Source organism: Staurois parvus, unplaced genomic scaffold (assembly GCF_062004578.1).
Source record: "Staurois parvus isolate SC_StPar_1 unplaced genomic scaffold, SC_StPar_1.0 ptg001017l, whole genome shotgun sequence".
NCBI classification, from domain to species: Eukaryota; Metazoa; Chordata; class Amphibia; order Anura; family Ranidae; genus Staurois; species Staurois parvus.
In genome coordinates, this window is record NW_028318813.1 from 515,600 (window position 1) to 538,071 (window position 22,472).

The 22,472-nt window shown below is 45.2% G+C and overlaps 1 protein-coding gene across 1 annotated transcript; it reads left to right on the forward strand.

Annotated features, from left to right (window-relative positions):
- Window positions 1–2,769: 2,769 nt before the first annotated feature.
- On the forward strand, window positions 2,770–20,654 carry LOC149441179 (beta-enolase). The gene is made up of 12 exons (XM_089657662.1): window positions 2,770–2,901; window positions 6,413–6,502; window positions 12,618–12,713; window positions 13,650–13,708; window positions 14,478–14,547; window positions 14,767–14,900; window positions 16,819–17,041; window positions 17,220–17,417; window positions 17,515–17,716; window positions 18,242–18,350; window positions 19,703–19,761; window positions 19,872–20,654. Exons 2-12 carry the CDS (start codon window positions 6,418–6,420, stop codon window positions 19,939–19,941), a joined length of 1,305 nt encoding a protein of 434 aa, XP_089513788.1. The 5' UTR covers window positions 2,770–2,901; window positions 6,413–6,417; the 3' UTR covers window positions 19,942–20,654.
- Window positions 20,655–22,472: the final 1,818 nt, after the last annotated feature.

Here is a 22,472-nt window from a genome sequence, read left to right on the forward strand (position 1 = left end):
TCAGATAACTCTGCTATCTTCCATCTGCCCTGACCTTTGCTATGTTATCAGATAACTATACAATATTCCACCTGCCCTGACCTTGCTAAATTTACAAACACTTCTATTATCTGCTGCCTGCCTTGACCTTGGCTGTGTTGACATATACCTTTACTGTCTGCCATCTACCCTCGCCTTTGCTACATTACCGAATACCTCTACTGCTTGCTGTCTGCCCTGACCTTTGCCACTTTAATGGATACCTCTACTGTCTGCCACCTCCACTGACATTTGCTACATTAACGGATACTTCTAATGTTTTCCACCTGCCCTGACCTTGCTATGTTTATGGTCACCTCTACTGTCTGCCACCTGCCTTGACCTTGGCTATATTGTCAGATACTTCTATTGCCTGCCGCCAGCCCTTTTCTATGTTTACGGATACCTCTACTGTCTGCTGCCTGCTCTGCCCTTTGCTATGCTAACAAATACCTTTACAGTCTGCTGCCTGTCCTGACCTTTGCTATATTCTTGGATTGTTCTACTGTTTACTGCATGCCTTGACCTTTGCTACATTCACAGAAACCTCCACTGTCCCTCGCCTGACCTGACCTTTCCTACATTCACAGAGTATTCTACTGTCTGCTGCCTGCCTTAATCTTTGCTACATTCACAGATATCTTTTGCTGTCTGCCACCTGCCTTTGCTATGTTTATGGTCACCTCTACTGTCTGCCACCTGCCTTGACCTTGGCTATATTGGCAGATACTTCTACTGCCTGCCGTCAGCCATTTTCTATGTTTACGGATACCTCTATTGTCTGCTGTCTGCCCTGCCCTTTTGCTATATTAACAGATACCTTTACAGTATGCTGCCTGTCCTGAGCTTTGCTATATTCTTGGATTGTTCGATTGTCTACTGCAGGCCTTGACCTTTGAAACGTTCACAGAAACCTCCACTGTCCCTCACCTGACCTGACCTTTCCTACATTCACAGAGTCTTCTACTGTCTGCTGCCTGCCTTGATCTTGGCTACATTCACAGATACCTTTTGCTGTCTTCCACCTGCCCTGGCCTTGCTATGTTTGTGGTCACCTCTACTGTCTGCCGCCTGCCTTGATCTTGGCTACATTCACAGGTACCTTTTGCTGTCTTCCACCTGCCCTGGCCTTGCTATGTTTATGGTCACCTCTACTGTCTGCCACCTGCCTTGACCTTGGCTATGTTGGCAGATATTTCTACTGCCTGCCGCCAGCCGTTTTCTATGTTTACTGATATCTCTATTGTCTGCTGCCTGCCCTGCCCTTTTGCTATATTAACAGATACCTTTACACTCTACTGCCTGTCCTGACCTTTGCTATATTCTTGGATTGTTCTACTGTCTACTGCATGCCTTGACCTTTGAAACGTTCACAGAAACCTCCACTGTCCCTCGCCTGACCTGACCTTTCCTACATTCACAGAGTCTGCTACTGTCTGCCGCCTTCCTTGATCTTGGCTACATTCACAGATACCTTTTGCTGTCTGCCACCTGCCCCGACCTCTTCTACGAGATGTGCTTACTGTCTGCTGCCAGCTCAGACCTTGGCTAAATTCACAGACTACCCCTGCTGTCTGCCAGCTGGTCTTTGCTCCACCAGAGTGCCCTCCATCTTTTTTCCTCCATCACTATATGGTACATCAACCCTTTGCTACCTTGGAGCCGCTTGTGACAATCTACAGACATTGCTCTGTGTTTTAAGCCTAGGGGGCAACCTAGTACCGGTAGGACTGCTGACAACAGTCCGTTAGCTGTACCAGAAGTGTTACCCGAGGGTGTCGTTCAGGCATAGTAATACAATCCAGTCCATGGACTGCCTAGGTGTGCAGGGAGGCACATGGTAATACACCACCTCCTCTCAGTTTTGCTCACCTACTGAAGAACATTGCAAGGACTGATGTTGCTATGCATGCAGGGAAATGTAGTTCTCACACCAATGTCATGTGAAAATAAGTAATCCTGCACATGCGTCTGGAGGATCATGCAACAGAAGTCTCAGGAGGATCATGCAAAGAGGTAAGTACTTTTCAAATAGACCAAATGTATCAGTGGTAAGCAGGGGCTGACTGAAAACTCATGGGGCCCCGGGCAATAGGGGATCATGGGGCCCCTGTGTCCTTGCCCAAACTCAAAAAAGCCTATGAAAAAGGTACCAGGGGCATCTCATGGGGCCCCCTACTGACCCCGGGCCCTCGGGCAGTGCCCAAGTTTCCAAATGATCAGTCTGCCCCCGGTGGTAAGTACTTCTGCCCTTCAGCACTGGGTCCATGGTTCAAATCCCAATCAGAGCACTGGCTACATGGAGTTTGCATGTGCTCTCCAAAGACATGCTGGTAGATTATTTGGCCCAAATATGCGTGCATGATGTGGACCCTAGAATGTAAGCTCCTCGAGGGCAGGGACTGATGTGAATAAGGGATATGTAAATTGTTGGCGCTATAAAAAATAGCTGAAATAAATATAAAAACTTTAATTTGAGAGTTTGGTTCTACCTGAGATGTGCAGGAATTGGCAAGAACAATGAAATGTTGCAAGAATCAACATGTATTTTCTGTATTTGCCTGAAAAATGAAAACTAATGAAGCCACCACATGTAAGGACTGGTGAGGTACAATATATGACATTTGTGTTCACCAGTGTAGATATCCTTTAAATGTATGTCCACAATAAAAACTATTTCCTGTGCCATCTGTGCTCGTGTCCATGTGTAGGGCTTGTGTCCATGCTGTGTGTTCAGCTGTCACGTTGGTGTCACTCCTCTCCTCCTCCCGGCCCCATCCATCCCAGCATCGTCCCCTCCTCATTCTATATAAAGAGAAGCAAAGCCCCAGCTGAGACTTCACTGCACAGTCCATCGTCCAGCCAGGAGCCAGGAGGAGCCAGGTACTTGCTTATACACCGCACTCCATATCTATATCCCATACCAACCTTTCTCAAACTTTTTACCCTGGAGGAACCCCTAAAATAATTTTTAGGTCACAGGGCACCTTTACTAAAACCAGTTTATCATGGGCCCATGGGAAAAGGCCATTTACGTTGGTGGTCAATGGGAAGAAGGCCCTTTACATTTGAAGTTAGGGGAAAGATTGGTTTTTAGATTGGTGGTCAGTAGGAGGAAATATCCATACATTGGTGATCATTGGGAAGAATGTCCCATAAATTGATGGTCAATGGGAAGAATGCCCCTTACATTGGTGGTCAGTGGGAAGAATGCCCCTTACATTGGTGGTCAGTGGAAAGAATGTCCCTTACATCCCATACATTGGTGGTCAGTGGGAAGAATGTCCCTTACATCCCTTACATTGGTGGTCAGTGAGAAGAATGCTCCTTACATTGGTGATCAGTGGGAAGAATGTCCCTTACCTTGGTGGTCAGTGTGAAGAATGTCCCTTACATTGGCAGTCAGTGGAAAGTATAATCCTATTACTTTGATAGTCAGTGGAAAGAATGTCCCTTACATTGAGGGTCAGTGGGAAGAATGGTCCTTACATTGGTCAGCGGGAAGATTGCTCTTTACATTGGTGCTCACAATGCCCTTGTTAAGGGCAGCCAAAAAGGTCATCGTTGTCATGCTTCTGGTTTTGCCAAGTGGTGTTGGCCCTGGAACTATGCAGACACCATCAAATGAAAGGTCAATCAGCCACAGCTCAAGGAGCCCTGGTTGGGAATGACTGCCCCCTACTGTATATAGGTCTGTACACTTCAGAAACTTGAGTTGATATTGGTTAGCATGGAGTTCATGGACATCATGAACTGGGTCAATATCTGTTACCATTCAGTGTATGGAGATCATAGATCATGTTGATATCTGTTAGCTTGCAGTGTATAGAGATCGTGGATTGGGTAATATCTGTTGGCTTGCAGTGGAATGAGATCATGGATTAGGCCAATATCTGTTGGCATGCAGTGGATGGAGATTATGGATTGGGTTGATATCTGTTAGCTTGCAGTGTATGGAGATCTTTTATTGGGTCATTGTCAGTTGGCTTGCAGTGTATGGAGATCATGGATTGAGTTGATATCTGTTGGCTTGCAGTGTATGGAGATCATGAACTGGGTCAATATCTGTAAGCATTCAGTGTACGGAGAGCATGGATCAGGTTGATATATGTTAGCTTGCAGAGTATGGAGATCATGGATTGGGTTGATATCTGTTGGCTTGCAGTGTATGGAGATCATGGATTGGGTTGATATCTGTTGGCTTGCAGTGTATGGAAATCATGGATTGGGTTGATATCTGTTGGCTTGCAGAGTATGGAGATCATGGATTTTGTTGATATCTGTTGGCTTGCAGTGTATGGAGATCATGGATTGGGTTGATATCTATTGGCTTGCAGAGTATGGAGATCATGGATTGGGTTGAAATCTGTTGGCTTGCAGTGTATGGAGATCATGGATTGGGTTGAAATCTGTTGGCTTGCAGTGTATGGAGATCATGGATTGGGTTGATATCTGTTGGCTTGCAGAGTATGGAGATCATGGATTGGGTTGATATGATAGCTTGCAGTGTATGGAGATCATGGATTGGGCCGATATTTGTTGGCGTGCAGTGGATGGAGATCATTGATTGGGGTTGATATCTGTTAGCTTGCAGTGTATGGAGATCTTTCATTGGGTCATTATCAGTTGGCTTGCAGTGTATGGAGATCATGGATTGACTTGATATCTGTTGGCTTGCAGTGTATGGAGATCATGGATTGGGTTCATATCTGTTGGCTTGCAGTGTATGGAGATCTTTCATTTTGTCATTATCAGTTGGCTTGCAAAGTATGGAGATCATGGATTGGGTTGATATCTGTTGGCTTGCAGAGTATGGAGATCATGGATTGGGTTCATATCTGTTGGCTTGCAGAGTATGGAGATCATGGATTGGGTTCATATCTGTTGGCTTGCAGTGTATGAAGATCATAGATTGGGTTGATATCTGTTGGCTCGCAGTGTATGGAGATCTTTCATTGGGTCATTATCAGTTGGTTTGCAGTGTATGGAGATCATGGATTGGGTTGATGTATGTTGGCTTGCAGTGTATGAAGATCATAGATTGGGTTGATATCTGTTGGCTTGCAGTGTATGGAGATCTTTCATTGGGTCATTATCAGTTGGCTTGCAGTGTATGGAAATCATGGATTGGGTTTATCTGTTGGCTTGCAGTATATGGAGATCATGGATTGGGTTGATATCTGTTGGCTTGCAGTGTATGGAGATAATGGATTGGGTTGATATCTGTTGGCTTGGAGTGTATGGAGATAATGAATTGGGTTGATATCTGTTGGCTTGGAGTGTATGGAGATCATGGATTGGGTTGATATCTGTTTGCTTGCAGAGTATGGAGATCATGGATTGGGTTGATGACTGTTGGCTTGCAGAGTATGGAGATCATGGATTGGGTTGATATCTGTTGGCTTGCAGAGTATGGAGATCATGGATTGGGTTGATATCTGTTGGCTTGCAGAGTATGGAGATCATGGATTGGGTTGATATCTGTTGGCTTGCAGTGTATGGAGATCGTGGACTGGGCCATTATCAGTTGGCTTGCAGTGTATGGAGATCAGGAATTGGGTTGATATCTGTTGGCTTGCAGTGTATGGAGATCGTGGATTGGGTGGATATCTGTTGGCTTGCAGTATGTGGAGATCATATATTGTATACCTTTAGCTGTAGCTTCCTTCTCAGGGTCTGAGGGAGACACGGACAAAGTCACGGCTCTGCTGACCTTTCCCAGATGCTATTACAGTCCTGACCTTTCCCGTCCTCTCCGACCTTTACAGTAACTATTATTAGGCTGCCTGAGATCATTCGAGCCCACAAATTAAATACCGCATACACCCTGCAGAGACTCCACATACTGCCAGTGTGATCTTACAGTACAGAGCGATCGTTGTTATACAGTGTGGAGTGATCATTATCCCTGTATACTCCATATTCATATACAGTGCAGTATAACCAGTGTACACCATGGTATATTTATAAAACGTTCAGTTATTGATTCTGCAGTTTTGCATGTACGATCATTGTGTGCAAATATGGGCGAATTGAATGATACTATGCCATTTTCTTTCCAGGTCAGATGTTCTTCATTCATAAAAACGTCATGAATCGGGTAAATACCACATTATGGCCACTAGGTGGAGCAGATAGGAAATAAATACATGTTTTACTGTGATCATCAGCTCCATCTAGGGGCCATAATGCAATATTTTCTGGATTTCCTCTGTTGTGAATGAAGAACATCTGACCTGGAGAGAAAATAACTCCGTAACATTCGATTTTGCTGGCATTTGCACAATACAAATGTGAATGCAGTTTTGCAGGAAGAATAGCTCTGCATCTTTTTAATACAACCCTGTACAGAGGAATGTGACGCTGACTCTATATATGACGGTTCACCTTTCAGGCATCATGTCCATTCAGAAGATTCATGCTCGGGAGATCCTTGACTCCCGCGGGAATCCAACCGTGGAGGTGGACCTCTTTACCGCCAAAGGTAAGTGAAGTGACCTTCCATTGGCTCGGGCTGAGAAGTGTCACAATAGTAAAAGAAATGGTTAAATAATTTTAGATAAATGGTATGTATGAAAGAGATCGGTTTAAGACCAAATTCAGTAGAAAGGAACTTTGCTTTGTTCACACATTCCATGCACATGTGATGATTCCTGCGACACATGTTACTGGATGAATATGGAGTCAAATGTGGTTGAATATGAGGTTAGAGGAAATGGTTCTCCTTTTGCCCGCTATATCCCCTAAACAATTATTATAAAAGCCTAAAATCTTCCTCCATGTGGTCAGCAAATGGCACCTGGTGGGATTTTTTTCCTTTGGTGGACACTCCATCCTGAGGATCTCTTTTTTTCCCTGAATTGATTCCCCAAGTCTGGTACCGTTTTGAAGAGGTTCTTCATGTATGAGTTGTTCACAGGACTTCTCTTTTAACAACAATACATTTGAAAGATAAGATATCATCTTCATCACGTGAACTGCATGCGCATCCTTGAAAAAGTAGATGTTGTTCCATGAAATGCGTTGGATGAACTTATGAATTTGCAAGATTCTTTGTGATGTCTAAAATAATGATGTCATTATTGGTCTGTCCATGATCTTTCATCAAGATAGTTTATAAATATTATTATTCAGGATTTATATAGCGCCAACATTTTCTGTAGCGCTTTACAAGATAAATGGAGACAGTACAGTGATGAGACAATTCAATACAAGAGGGTTGGGGGCCCGGCTTATGAGAGCTTACAATCTAAAAGGGAGGGGCAAGTGATACAAAAGGTAATAAGTGTGGTGGGTGAGATGATGGAGAAAGTAAATGTCAGTAGTTAGGTAGAGGCGGGAAAGCTTTCTCCGAACAGATGAATTATCAGGGATTGCCTAAAAGTAGACAGAGTAGGAGATAGCTGGATGGATTGGAATAGGGAGTTCCAGAAGATGGGAGAAGTTCAGGAGAAGTCCAGGAGGCAAGAATAGGAGGAGGCTACGAGAGAGCTAGAGAGCCGGAGGTCCTGGAGAGGATGGTTTGGGTGATTGAGATGAGGTTGGTGACGTAGCTTGGAGAAGGGTTGTGAGTTTTATTCACTGGGTAAAAGCCAGTGGAGGAATTAGCAGAGAAGGGTGGAGGACATTGAGTGGTTGGTGAAGTAGAGGAGGCCAACAACGAGGGAGCTGCAGTAGTCAAGGTATGAAATAACTAGGGAGCAAATGAGTATCTTGGTGGTGTCATTTGGATAAGAAGGGGCCATTTTTTGGAATAGTTAGAGGTGAATGCGGCAAGATTTGGACAGTGGGTGGAAAGGGGAGTTCAGAGTCCAGGATTACAGCTAGTCTAAAAGCAGAAAGAGTAGAAGATAGCTGGATGGATTGGGATAGGGAGTTCCAGAAGATGGAAGAAGGTCTGGAGAAGTCCGAGAGGCAGGAATAGGAGGAGGCTAGGTGGGAGCTAGAGAGTAGGAGGTCCTGGAGAGGATGGTTTGGGTGATATTTTGAGATGAGGTTGGTGATGTAGCTTGAGGGAAAGTTGTGAATTTTATTTACTGGGCAATTGAAAGCCAGTGGAGGGATTAGCAGAGAAGGGTGGAGGACATTGAGTGATTGGTGAAGTAGATGAAGCCAACAACGAGGGAGCTGCAATAGTCAAGGTATGAAATAACCAGGGAGCAAATGAGTATCTTGGTGGTGTCATTTGGTTAAGAAGGGGCCATTTTTTTGAAAAGTTATAAAGGTGAATGCGGCAAGATTTGGACAGTGGGTGGAAAGGGGAGGTCAGAGTCCAGGATTACAGCTAGTCTAAAAGTAGACCGAGTAGGAGATAGCTGGATGGATTGGGATAGGGAGTTCCAGAGGATGTGAGAGAGCCTGGAGAAGTCCTGGAGACAAGTATAGGAGATGGTGACAAGGGGGCTAGAGAGCAGGAGGTCTGAGGAAAGGGACTGATAGTTGTGTTATTAAAGTGTTACTAAACCCCCAACAGTACAATCAGTCTGTAGATGCAGTAAAGCATGCTTGTTATACTCACTGTGGAACCTAAGGGGTTAATCCTCTGAATTGGCTTAAAATGTTGTTTGAGCCTGTCTCCTCTGTTCCTCCCCTCCTTCAAGTAGCCCCCTCTTATCTCCCTTCTGCGCATGCTCAGTTTAGTGTGTATTGCTAGAGAGGTTTTATTCTTGGGAGAGTGCATGTGATCAGCACAGGGCCAATCAGCACTGTCCAGACAGAGATCAGGGGTTCTGCATCCTTCTAGAGAAAACTCCTCCTACAAGGTTTAACCAGTGCTCTGCTGGACACTGATAGAAGCCACAAGACTGCTCTATCTGCTAATAAGAAAAGGTATTTAGCAGTTTATATTTACTAACACAATTGCCATTTCCATATTCTGTGTACTGTGGGAGACCAGATATAGTGACTGTAGGTTCCGGGGGGACCGGATATAGTGAATGCAGGGTCCTTGGCAGACCAGATATAGTGAATGCAGGGTCCTGGGAGAACGGATATAGTGAATGCAGGGTCTGGGGAGAGCAGATATAGTGAATGCAGGATCCAGGGAGACCAGATATAGTGATTGCAGGGTCTGGGGAGACTGGATATAGTGAATGCAGGGTCTGGGGAGACCAGATATAGTGAATGCAGGGTCCGGGGAGAGCTGATATAGTGAATGCGAGGTCCGGGGAGACCAGATATAGTGAATGCAGGGTCCGGGGAGACCAGATATAGTGAATGCAGGGTCCGGGGAGAGCGGATATAGTGATTGCAGGGTCTGGGGAGACCGGATATAGTGAATGCAGGGTCCTGGGAGACCAGATATAGTGATTGCAGGGTCTGGGGAGACCGGATATAGTGAATGCAGGGTCCTGGGAGACCGGATATAGTGAATGCAGGGTCTGGGGAGAACGTATATAGTGAATGCAGGGTCTGGGGAGACCGGATATAGTGAATGCAGGGTCCTGGGAGACCAGATATAGTGAATGCAGGGTCTGGGGAGACCGGATATAGTGATTGCAGGGTCTGGGGAGACCGGATATAGTGAATGCAGGGTCCAGGGAGACCAGATATAGTGAATGCAGGGTCCGGGGAGACCGGATATAGTGAATGCAGGGTCCAGGGAGACCGGGTATAGTGAATGCAGGGTCCAGGGAGACCGGATATAGTGAATGCAGGGTCCAGGGAGACCGGGTATAGTGAATGCAGGGTCCGGGGAGACCAGATATAGTGAATGCAGGGTCCAGGGAGAGCAGATATAGTGAATGCAGGGTCCAGGGAGACCAGATATAGTGAATGCAGGGTCCAGGGAGAGCAGATATAGTGAATGCAGGGTCCAGGGAGACCAGATATAGTGAATGCAGGGTCCAGGGAGACCAGATATAGTGAATGCGGGGTCCGGGGAGAGCGGATATAGTGAATGCAGGGTCCGGGGAGACCAGATATAGTGAATGCAGGGTCCAGGGAGACCAGATATAGTGAATGCAGGGTCCGGGGAGAGCGGATATAGTGAATGCAGGGTCCGGGGAGACCAGATATAGTGAATGCAGGGTCCAGGGAGACCAGATATAGTGAATGCAGGGTGCGGGGAGACCAGATATAGTGAATGTTGGTTCTGGGGTTTAGTAACACTTTAATCTTGATGGAAACGTTGGGGGAGATGACATGGGTGAGCAGGAGTGTGTCTATTGGGTTAGTTCAAAAGTTGAGGGTAAGATGAGAAGTTGGGATGTTGAACAGCTGAACTATTAACATTGACAGGATTGTTAAAGTCACCAAGAATGATAGTGGAGAAGGTCAAAGTTCATCCTCTCGATCTGTCCTCATGACCATGGTGAACAAGACAGAAAGATGAGAAATTCAAACCAGAGCACAAAGTTATAGGAATCTTCCGGTGACAGCTGTCCAAGAGGGGATGTCCCTTCACTTTGTGTTCCTGCTGGGGAGAGCCCCTCTTTCTAATTGTCCTGATGGAGTAAAGAGAAAATCCAAAAGTTTGAGTTGTCACAAAAATAAAAGGAGATTCTTCCAATGGGGACATCTGTACTGGTGGCAACTGTTCAAGGATTTCCTCCTTTCTGGAGAGATTTCTTCTCAATTCCTGTGGTGTCCATGGAACAGGAAGTGAGATGGAACACAAATGGGAGCACAGATCCTAACAGGGGTTTAACCATCAAAAAAAAAAATAAAAATTGGGTGCAGTCACCACAGCTAATTTCTGGTAAGCTGCATAAAAACATTTTTGCTCTTGGGTTGGATACATTTTAATTTTACATGTGCTGTGCTTTGTAGCAGAAGTAAATTTCGGCACTGTCTAAATGATTCTCCTGCTCACTGATATAGGAAATGAGCCAGGAGGGTAAGATGTACAGAAATACAGTTGCAAGAAAAAGTATGTGAACCCCTTGGGATTATGTGGAGTTTTGCATGATTTGGGCATAAAATGTGCTCTGAACGCCATCTAAGTCACAACAATAGAAGAACACAGTCTGCTGAACATAATACTACACAAACATTAGATGTTGCCATGGTTTAATTGCACATAACATGTAAACATTCACAGTGCAGGGAGGAAAAAGTATGTGAGGCCCTAGCTTAATGACTTCTCCCAGAGCTAATTGGAGCCAGGAGTGAGCCAACCTTGACTCCAATCAGTGTGGTGATATTGGATGTGTTGCCGACAGCTGTCCTTCCCCTAAAAAACACACACCTGTTTTGGGTTTACTGGTTTCAAGAAGCACTGTCTGATGTGAACCATGCCTCGTAGAAAAGAGCTCTCAGAAGACCTAAGATCAAGAATTGTTGACTTGCATGAAGCTGGAAAGGGTTACAAAAGTATCTCCAAAAGCCTTGATGTTCATGTGTCCACGGTATGACAGACTGTCTACAAATGGAGAAAGTTTAGCACTGTTGCTACTCTCCCTAGGCACGGTCGTCCTGTAAAAATGACTGCAAGAGCACAGCGCAGAATGCTGCATGAGGTAAAGAAGAATCCCAGAGTGTCAGCTAAAGACCTACAGAAATCTCTGGCACATGCTAACATTTTTGTTGACACATCTACAATAAGGAAAACATTAAACAAGAATGGAGTACATGGGAGGACACCACGGAGGAAGCCATTGCTGTCCAAAAAGAATATTGCAGCACGTTTGAAGTTTGCAAAAGAACACCTGGATGTTCCACAGCACTACTGGCAAAATATACTGAGGACAGATGAAACCAAGATTGAGTTGTTTGGGAAGAACACACAACACTATGTGTGGAGAAAAAAAGGCACAGCACACCAACATCAAAACCTCATCCCCACTGTGAAACATGGCGGAGGGAGCATCATGGTTTGGGGCTGCTTTGCTGCCTCAGGGCCTGGACGGATTGTTGTCATTGATGGGAAAATGAATTCCAGAGTTTATCAAAACATTTTGCAGGAAAACGTACGACCATCTGTCCGCCAACTGAAGCTCCGCAGAGGATGGGTGATGCAACAGGACAATGACCCAAAGCATACAAGTAATTCAACAAAACCATGGCTGCAACAGCACAGAATACGCCTTCTGGAGTGGCCCAGTCAGAGTCCTGACCTCAACCCCATTGAAATGCTGTGGCATGACCTTAAGAGAGCGATTCACACCAGACATCCCAAGAATATTGCTACACTGAAACAGTTTTGTGAAGAGGAGTGGTCCAAAATGACTCCAGATCGTTGTGCAGGTCTGATCTGCAACTACAGGAAACGTTTGGTTGAGGTTATTGCTGCCAAAGGAGGGTCAAGCAGTTATTAAGTCCAAAGGTTCACATACTTTTTCCTCCCTGCACTGTGAATGTTTACATGTTATGTGCAATTAAACCATGGCAACATCTAATGTTTGTGTAGTATTATGTTCAGCAGACTGTGTTCTTCTATTGTTGTGACTTAGATGACGTTCAGAGCACATTTTATGCCCAATTCATGCAAAACTCCACGTAACCCCAAGGGGTTCACATACTTTTTCTTGCAACTGTATATTAATTGATAAGATACATACTATGTACATATGAATGTTATATTATATAATTATTATAAATATTGATATTGTGTCCATGCCTTAAGTGTCCTAAGTCCTTCAATCTTGTTTTTATATCAGGTCTCTTCCGGGCTGCTGTACCCAGCGGAGCCTCCACAGGAATTTACGAGGCCCTGGAACTGAGGGATGGGGACAAGTCTAGATACCTCGGCAAAGGTGAGCAATGGAGCCCAGTCCATTCCTTCTACTGGCTGCATGACCATGGCTCTGCCATCCACCATGCTGGAAAGTTAGGTGCATAGATGTAGCAATCGTTGGTTGACCAGGGAATTCCTTGGCTCTGCCCAAAGACATCTATCCTAGGAAGTCACCTGAAATAGGAATATCCATTCGCAGGAAGATCCTTCCTGAACCTCATATGCAATCAGAAAATCCTTGGACCATCTACAATGTTATTTCGTATGAATATTAGCAATCATTGAGTATTTAGAAACACATTTATCCCTGCTGAGAGGGCTATAACTAGGTCTTGTGGAAGTCTCACAGCTTTTACAGTAAAGATCCCTGTGTGTTTGCAGATGTTAAACCTCTTCGACCGGGTGCAAAAAGTGCCTCCTTTGTCCTTCGCAGATATTTATATGGCTCCAATAATTTTTGCAGCACTCAACATATTGTATATACACATCAGTCCCTGCACTCAAGGAGCTTACAATCTAAGGTTCCTATCTTGCATGCATACGCATACTAGGGCCAAATGGAGATAAGATCTACTTAACCCACCAGCATTTCATTGGAGTGCGGGAGGAAACCCACACAAGCACAGGGAGAACATGCAAACTCCATGCAGATAGTGTCTTGACTGGGTTTTACAGCAGAGGCCCTTGTACTGACAGGCCACTGTGCAGCCCAAATGGCGTGAGAAGTCATCTCCGTCTCGGTGATATAATAAACTGGAAACCTTATTGGTATCAATACATACTCTCTAGAAAAAGTGTACCAAGAACACCAGTAGCCAGAATTCAGAGCATTTCAAACATCAACATTGGCAACAGATACTCTTTAAATATCATGGAAGTATCCAGTCCAGGTCATCTTCAAAGATACAAAGAGCTGTCTCATTCATGTCATCATTACTCCTCCTTCCCTTTCCAGGTGTCCAGAAGGCCGTGGACCACATCAACAAGACCATTGTACCTGCTCTCCTGGAGAAGGTGAGGTGATTAGGAAGGACAGAAGATGCCATAGTGGCTGATACTGACAATGGGTGTAGAAAAACAAAGTTTAAAAAGTACTTGGACCTTGTTGTACATGAGGTGTAAGCATTTCAAGGCCCATTTATTTCCACTTCACAATGTTCTCAGTGATGAGTTATATTTAAGTTTGACAATAGACCTTGTTGACCTGTTCCAGCCATGGACCAAGCCATCTCAAAAGACAAGGGGTGGAATGGAGTGTGGGCTCTACAATGAGGGTCCTGTGTACCACTTTACCGGTCCCTCCAGTGGACATGTGGCCCTTGAAGACCCCTTTCAGGGCCACAGTAGCCAGATCACTGATGGAATATTTAGAATGATCTATTTATAACGGACTGCTAAGTTTAGACTTCCCCAATTGTTTCAGTTTAGAGGAAATCACACCCAACCCCAACTGGGTAAAATGACTCCCTTGACCACTCAAGGGCAATTGGATCAATTCCTTGGATCAGATTTTACCCAAAAGACATTTTCTGTAATAATTATAGACAAAAGTCATTATTAGAAAAACATCCAGTCCTTTGTTATATCCTATTATTGATTTTACCATTACTACTGCCTTTTCTATAGAGAATCCCTTCCTATAGTGATGTAATATTGTCTTCTCTCGACACATATCACAATTCAATCCCCATTGCAAGTGGTCTTCTAGTGGGCCCATATCTGGATCTGGGACAAATTTCCTTTCTGTACCCCATTAGTAATACTGTTCTGCTTTCTCTCTCAGAAATTAAGTGTGGTGGAGCAAGAAAAGGTCGACAAACTGATGCTGGAACTTGACGGGACCGAGAATAAATGTGAGTGCCTGAAGCTTAAAAGGCAATAAAGCAATGAGTACCTTCAAAGAGAAGCTGCCATACTGTGACTTGGAGGCTGCATACTGCTTCTTCACCTTCCAATAAATTTGCTAAACAATGATGACTTTTTATGGCAGTAATGATGGCAGCTGTATAATTATGTCTGTGTCAGGGCTCTGGTGACCTGATCTGCCCTACTAACACTTCCTTCTACAACAGCAAAGTTTGGTGCTAACGCCATCCTGGGGGTGTCACTGGCTGTGTGCAAGGCTGGAGCCGCCGAGAAGGGTGTTCCACTCTACCGACACATCGCTGACCTGGCTGGAAATCCTGATATCATTCTTCCCGTCCCTGTGAGCACACATTCTTCTTTCCTTTTACCTCTCTTCTCTTCCCTTTCTTCATTTCCTTCCTTTTCTTCCTCTCCCTTCCTAACTACCTTTCTTCTCCTTCCTTCCTCTTACCTACTCACCTACCTACCTATGTTTCTTCCTTCCTTTCCTCTTCTCACCTTTTTCTTCTTTCCTTCCCATTCTTTTCCCTACCCCTATCCTTCTCTTTCCTTTCCCATCTACATTCCTCCTTCACTTCCCTTTTTTCCTTCCTTTCTTCTTCCCTTTCCTCTTTTTTTTCCTTCCTTCCTCCCTTTATTTTGTCCTCCTTCCTACCTACAATATCTACAATATCTATCTTCCTTCCATCCTTTCGTCTTCTCTTCTTTCGATTTCCTTTTTCTCTCCTTCTTTCCTTCTTTTCCCTTCCTTACTCATTCCTGCCTACCTACCGACTTTCCTTCCTTTCTCCTTCCCTTCTCCTTCCATTCTTACCTTTATTCTTGCTTTCTTTTCTTTCTTTTTCTTTCTTTCTTTCTTTCTTTCTTTCTTTCTTTCTTTCTTTCTTTCCTTTCCTTTCCCTTTCTTTCCCTTTCTTTCTCTCTCTTTCCTTCTTCCTTCCTTCCTCTCTCTCATTCTCTCTCTCCCTCTCTCTTTTCTTTCTTTCTCTTTCTTTCTTTTCTTCCTTTCTTTTCTTCCTTTCTTTCTTTCCTTCTTTCTTTCCTTCTTTCTTTCTTTTCTTTTCCTTTCCTTTCCCTTTCTTTCTTTCTTTCTTTCTTTCTTTCCTTTTCTTTCCCTTTCTTTCTTGTCTTTCTTTCTCTCTCTTTCCTTCTTCCTTCCTTCCTCTCTCTCATTCTCTCTCTCTCCCTCTCTCTTTTCTTTCTCTCTTTCTTTCTTTTCTTCCTTTCTTTTCTTCCTTTATTTCTTTCCTTCTTTCTTTCCTTCTTTCTTTCTTTCTTTCTTTCTTTTCCTTTCCTTTCCCTTTCTTTCCTTCTTTCTTTCTTTCTTTTCCTTTCCTTTCCCTTTCTTTCTTTCTTTTTCCTTTCTTTCTTTCTTTCTCTTTCTTTCCTTTCTCTTTCTTTTCTTTCTTTCTTTCTTTCTTTCTTTCTTTCTTTGCTTTCTCTTTCTTTTCTTCCTTCCTTTCCCTGCCTAATATCTACTTTAATTTTTATAAAGAAAATCAGTTATATGTTTTATTAATGATTAAGGGCTCCTTTCCATGTTTGCATTGCAGTAACACACGCATTACCCAAACATGCATTGCAGTTGATTTCAAATGGCACCCCACCACACTGAGGAAATGCACATGCATTGCAATGTTCCTCAAGACACTATAGTGCATTGCATTACAAATTTTGTCTCAGGTCCGATTTTTAGGATTATTAGGACTTGACAGCCCATTTTTTTTTTATTGGGCTGCTTAAACCCCAAAAAATGTAAATGGGTTCAGCAGGGACTGGCTAAGATATGATCCATCTATGGGCAGGCTGGTTGTACTTAAGTCGATCCATCAATCGACTTGGGTACAATCAGCCTGTTAGATTTTTTAAGTGCGATTGTTGCCGACGGCTATTCCATCTAAATGGAATGTCTTGTTGTGCAATATGGAGAGACAGTTAGTCTCCAGGTTCTACCACGAGGTATTTCAGAGTCTGGGTCAAGGTCAAGCTAATGTGGTGTTCCAAATTAACAGAAATGAATGTATCTTATTACTGATGTGCTGCTTGTGCATATTTTTTAGTAAATGATTTAACATATAAAAAGGTAAAAAATAAATATTTAAGAGGTCCTACATGGCAACTGTCCAGGTAACTCCCCTTTTGACCAAGAGGGCAGATCCTTGGTACACTTGCCTTTTTGTCTGCCCCTTGATCCCTCCTCTTCCTTCTCCTCACCCTTCCTGCCTCCTCCTCTTACACTGATTTTTGTCTTCCCTCAGGCATTTAATGTGATAAATGGAGGTTCTCATGCCGGGAATAAGTTGGCCATGCAGGAATTCATGATCCTGCCGGTCGGAGCCTCTACCTTCAGGGAGGCCATGAGGATCGGTGCAGAGGTCTACCACAACCTGAAAGCCGTCATCAAGGCCAAGTACGGCAAGGATGCCACCAATGTTGGAGATGAGGGTGGCTTTGCTCCAAATATCCTGGAGAACAACGAAGGTGAGATGGATCAGAAGCTACAAAGAGACAAGGGGTCTACCCACTTTCAGTCAGTATGTACCAGCTGCATTTGTTTGTACAGTAAAGGTCAATTTCTCCACGATACCGGGCTAGATTCATATATGCATTACATGAAATAAATTATGTAAACATGTGAATCCCTTGTGCATCCCCACAGCCCTAGAGCTCCTAAAGGCTGCCATTGAGAAGGCTGGATACCCTGATAAGATTGTCATTGGAATGGATGTGGCTGCATCAGAATTCTTCCGCAAGGGGAAATATGATCTGGACTTCAAGTCCCCAGATGACCCAAACCGCTACATCTCTGGACAACAGCTTGGTGACCTCTACAAATCCTTCATCAAGAATTACCCAGGTGAGTCTGAGAAACCTTTAGGAAGTCCACCGTGCTGGAAGAGTTACCAGTCTGTCCCTTCACCTGCAGGGTGACACACTGTTCTCTCTCTCTACAGTGGTCTCCATTGAGGACCCCTTTGACCAGGACGACTGGGAAAACTGGAAGAACTTCCTCACCACTGTTGATATCCAGGTAGTTGGGGATGATCTGACAGTGACAAACCCAAAGAGAATCCAGAAGGCTGTGGAGGAGAAGGCCTGCAACTGTCTTCTTCTGAAAGTCAACCAGATCGGATCAGTCACAGAGTCCATCCAGGCGTGAGTGTTCACCAATCACTGCAGTAGTAATTTAAACGCATGTTTCGGTTGTGTTTTACGATCTACCAAATTTTGGATAAGTTGTACAAGAAGGTCAGTGTGAGTGGGTTACATAAGGCCTAATCTCATCCTAGAGACTGCATCAAGTTCTATGGAACAAATAATGGATATCTTGAAGAATTTTCTCAACCTCAATGAAAATTGTAACATTGGTGGGTCAATCTTACAAATAGATACTGTTCTCTCTGGAGGACAGTCAAAACCTTTGTGTGTACGGAGAAGCTTAATGTTTAATACCATTGCCATTGGAATGAACAATATTTTATTGTTGGGTCACACTGCATAGATACATTTTATAATAAAAACACATCAAAGTGTCTTATTTATGTGTGGATGGCTTCAAAGTCTTTAGCACACAGTGAGAAGGGTCAATATCTGCCAGGTACATTTTATAGATATTCTGATTTTGAAGAAAAGAGTTCTTCTATCCTTGCTGTAGTATTAATATGAATCTGGTCTGTGCAGGTGCAAGCTGGCCCAGTCCAACGGCTGGGGTGTGATGGTCAGCCATCGCTCCGGCGAGACAGAAGATACTTTCATTGCTGACCTGGTGGTCGGATTGTGTACAGGACAGGTGAGTAAAAACAAGGAAACTGTGTACAGGACAGGGGAGGGGGAAAGGAGATCATGCACAGGACAGGAGAGGAATGGGGCAGTGTACAGGACAGGTGAGAGAGGAAGGGGGCAGTGTACAGGACAGGTGAGACACGGAAGGGGGCAGTGTACAGGACAGGTGAGAGAGGAAGGGGGCAGTGTACAGGACAGGTGAGACGAGGAATGGGGCAGTGTACAGGACAGGTGAGACACGGAAGGGGGCAATGTACAGGACAGGTGAGAGAGGAAGGGGGCAGTATACAGGACAGGTGAGACGAGGAAGGGGGCAGTGTACAGGACAGGTGAGACGAGGAAGGGGGCAGTGTACAGGACAGGTGAGAGAGGAAGGGGGCAGTGTACAGGACAGGTGAGACACGGAAGGGGGCAGTGTACAGGACAGGGGAGAGAGGAATGGGGCAGTGTACAGGACAGGTGAGAGAGGAAGGGGCCAGTGTACAGGACAGGTGAGACACTAAAGGGGGCAGTGTACAGGACAGGTGAGACACGGAAGGGGGCAGTGTAGAGGACAGGTCAGAGAGGAAGGGGGCAGTGTACAGGACAGGTGAGAGAGGAATGGGGCAGTGTACAGGACAGGTGAGACACGGAAGGGGGCAGTGTACAGGACAGGTGAGAGAGGAAGGGGGCAGTGTACAGGACAGGTGAGAGAGGAAGGGGGCAGTGTACAGGACAGGTGAGAGAGGAATGGGGCAGTGGACAGGACAGGTGAGACACGGAAGGGGGCAGTGTACAGGACAGGTGAGAGTGGAATGGGGCAGTGTACAGGACAGGTGAGAGTGGAATGGGGCAGTGTACAGGACAGGTGAGAGAGGAAGGGGGCAGTGTACAGGACAGGTGAGAGAGGAAGGGGGCAGTGTACAGGACAGGTGAGACACGGAAGGGGGCAATGTACAGGACAGGGGACAGAGGAAGGGGGCAGTGTACAGGACAGGGGACAGAGGAAGGGGGCAGTGTACAGGACAGGTGAGAGAGGAATGGGACCATATACAAGATAGGAGAGTAAGGGAACCATGTACAGGACAGTTGGGAGTAGGGGACCATGTACAGGAGAGGGAGGGGACTGTGTACTGGACAGGGGAGAGAGGGAGGGGGCCATGTACTGGACAGGGGAGAGAGGGAGGGGGCCGTGTACATGATAGGGGATGTTTGTATATTGATAACAACTGTGTCAGCCCATTAGAATGTAACCTTCTCTGGTGCAGAGACTGACGTGAATGGCTCAGTGATCTCTTTCCAGAGCAGTGGAATGGGTCAGCTAATACATGGGTAATACATTAATAAATTAGAAACACTTTCCTTTTTTTTTTTTCTCAGATCAAAACTGGTGCCCCCTGCAGGTCAGAGAGATTGGCCAAATACAACCAGTTGATGAGGTAAGTGGGGGGGACACAATAATCTAAAGGCTAACCCCATCAATACAACATGTCATGGGTGACAAGCGGCAGTGTGCGTTCATGTGCTCCTATTTTGGTTTCCTCCACAGGATTGAGGAGGAGTTGGGAGACAAAGCCAAGTTTGCTGGAAAGAACTTCAGGAACCCCAGAGGAAAATAAACCAAGAACTTCCCCAGAATCCATCGCAACACCAAGCCACCATCCCAGAATCCTCTCCGTACAGCGTCCCCAGGGGTCCTCCACAAGCCCCATGTCCACCACTGTGCCATAAAGTGGAACTTGTCAATGGCAACCCAAATGCATATGAAGCCGGCGGAATTCTGACATTTCAGTTTGATGACCCAAATCACTCAGTGGCTTCTTAAATCTCTCTGACCGTGAGGTTTCCCCGTCTAACACAACGTCCTCTGGTGTCACCTCTCCTGAAGGGCTCTCCATAATGCCCAGGAAACAGAAATAGGGGAGTCCATTAAGAGAGTGACACTTTTCTGTAGCCTTATGGAAGTGGCACAAAGAATTGTGGGAGATTCTCATCACTGTGGCAGGGGCAGAGAGACAAGCTACTGCACTGCTCTCACCACGAAGGGGTTTCAGAAATATAAGAAGCCATCAGGTGATTATAGTCATCAGTACCCATCCAAAACTGAAATATGACAACCTTATAAATGTCCTGGCTGGACCCTGCCCATTGCACTTGGCCCTGTCTTCTCCGATTGTAAATATTCATGCTATGGAGGAGCGTGCCTCCCCTATCCCTCTGAGCATTAAAAAGAAGCACCGATCTTCAGTCTTCTGCCGGCCTCCAATGCATTTGAAGGCACAGCGGTGAGTTTCCAAATTCAATTGAAATAAAGACAAAATGTAAGATATAAGAGCCTGTGAGTTTTATTTCCAAGTCACCTACAATGGTGCGCCGATCTCTTCCAGACCACCGGACGACATAATTTGCTGTGCACGCCGGCGTTGTGTAAATGTTATGGAAAGATGGCAGGAAAACCAAGAGCATCGTTTATGGAAACCTTCCATGAGCTTTCCACCAGGATTGCTAGAAATGGAAAGAAAAAGGGAAAATAGCCCATTACATGACTGGTGTCAGCGGAATAGTGGCTCCCAGGGAAGAATAGCCTCTCAAATCACTGTCAGTGGAATAGTTGAACCCTAGGAAAGACCATCCCCTTAAAGTATTGGGGTCAATGGGATTGTTGCCCCCAGGAGTGAATAACCCCTCAAATCATTAGTATCAGTGGGTTAATGGCCTCCAGGAGTGAATAGCTCCTCCAATCATTAGTATCAGTGGTTAATGGCCTCCAGAAGACAATAGCCCCTCAAATCATTAGTGTCAGTGGTATAGTTGCCCCCAGGAGAGAATAGCCCTTCAAATCATTAGTGTCAGTGGGTTAATGGCCTCCAGGAGAGATAGCCCCTCAAATCATTAGTGTCAGTGGGTTAATGGCCTCCAGGAGAGAACAGCCCCTCAAATCATTGCTGTCAGTGGTATAGTTGCCCCCAGGAGAGAATAGCCTTTCAAATCATTAGGGTTAGAGGGATGGTGGTCCCCAGCAGTGAATAGCTCCTCAGATTATTGCAGTCAGTGGGATAACAAGCACTAGGGGAGAAAAGCCCTTGAAATCATGGATGTCTATGGGATAGGGACCCCCAGGGGAGAATAGTCCCTAAAATCATTGATGACAGTGGGAGAGTTGAGCCCAGGGGAGAATAGCCCCTTAGGTCATTGCAGTCAGTGGCCCCCAAGGGAGAATGGCCCTTCAAATCATGGGTGTCAGTGGGATAGTGGCCCCAAGGGAGAATAGTTCCTTAAATTATTGGTATCAGTGCCTCCCCCAGGAAAGAAAAGCCCCTCAAATAATTGGAGTCAGTTGAATAGGACCCAACACCTCCCCCCCCTCCAAAAACAGAAGAGCCCCTCAAATCAGGGGTACAGTGGTCCCCAGGGCAGAATGTCCCTCAACTCATTGCTGTTAGTGGGATAGTGGCCCCCAGAAGAGAATAGCTCCTCAGATCAATGCTGTCAGTGGGATATTTGACCCCTAGGGAAGACTAGCCCCTCATATCATTGCTGCCAGTAGGATAATTGACCCCCAAAAGAGAATAGCCCCTCAGATCATTGGAGTTAGAGGGATAGCAGCCCCAGGGAAGAACAGCCCTTCAAATCATGGGGGGGTGTCAGTGGCCCCCAAGGGAGAAGAAACTCTCAACATTACAGGTATCAGTGGAATAGTCTCCTCTAGGAAAGAAAACCTCTCCAATCATTGGAGTCAGTGTAATAAACCCCACCCCGGAGAGTTTCAGCAGGTTAGTGGTCCCCAGAAGAGAAAAGCCCCTTAAATCAGTAGCGCCAGTGACAGTCCCCAGGGTAGAATAGCCCCTGAAATCATTGCAGTCAGTGATTATAGTTGGCCCCAGGAGACAAGAACCCCTCAGATCACTGATGCTAATGCAATGGTGGCCCCCAGGAAAGAACAGCCCTCTAATCATTAGGGACAGTGGGATCATGGTCCCAGGAAAAAATTAGGTCCATGAATTGATAACCTCCATAGCAGAGTGGTCCTAATTGAATAGAGCCAAATCACTGGTAAGTAGTGGGATTGTTGCCATTGAGAAGAATAGCCCCAAAATCATTGCTGTCAGTAGGAACATGGCCCCAAAGAGAAATCCTCAAATCAAATGGT

Excerpts from the sequence above, each read along its gene's own strand:
- LOC149441179 (XM_089657662.1), top strand. The coding sequence starts at position 6,418 with ATGTCCATTCAGAAGATTCATGCTCGGGAGATCCTTGACTCCCGCGGG. Across the intron at positions 6,503-12,617 it reads GGACCTCTTTACCGCCAAAG|GTCTCTTCCGGGCTGCTGTA; the intron begins GTAAGTGAAGTG and ends TTTTTATATCAG. Across the intron at positions 12,714-13,649 it reads GTCTAGATACCTCGGCAAAG|GTGTCCAGAAGGCCGTGGAC; the intron begins GTGAGCAATGGA and ends TTCCCTTTCCAG.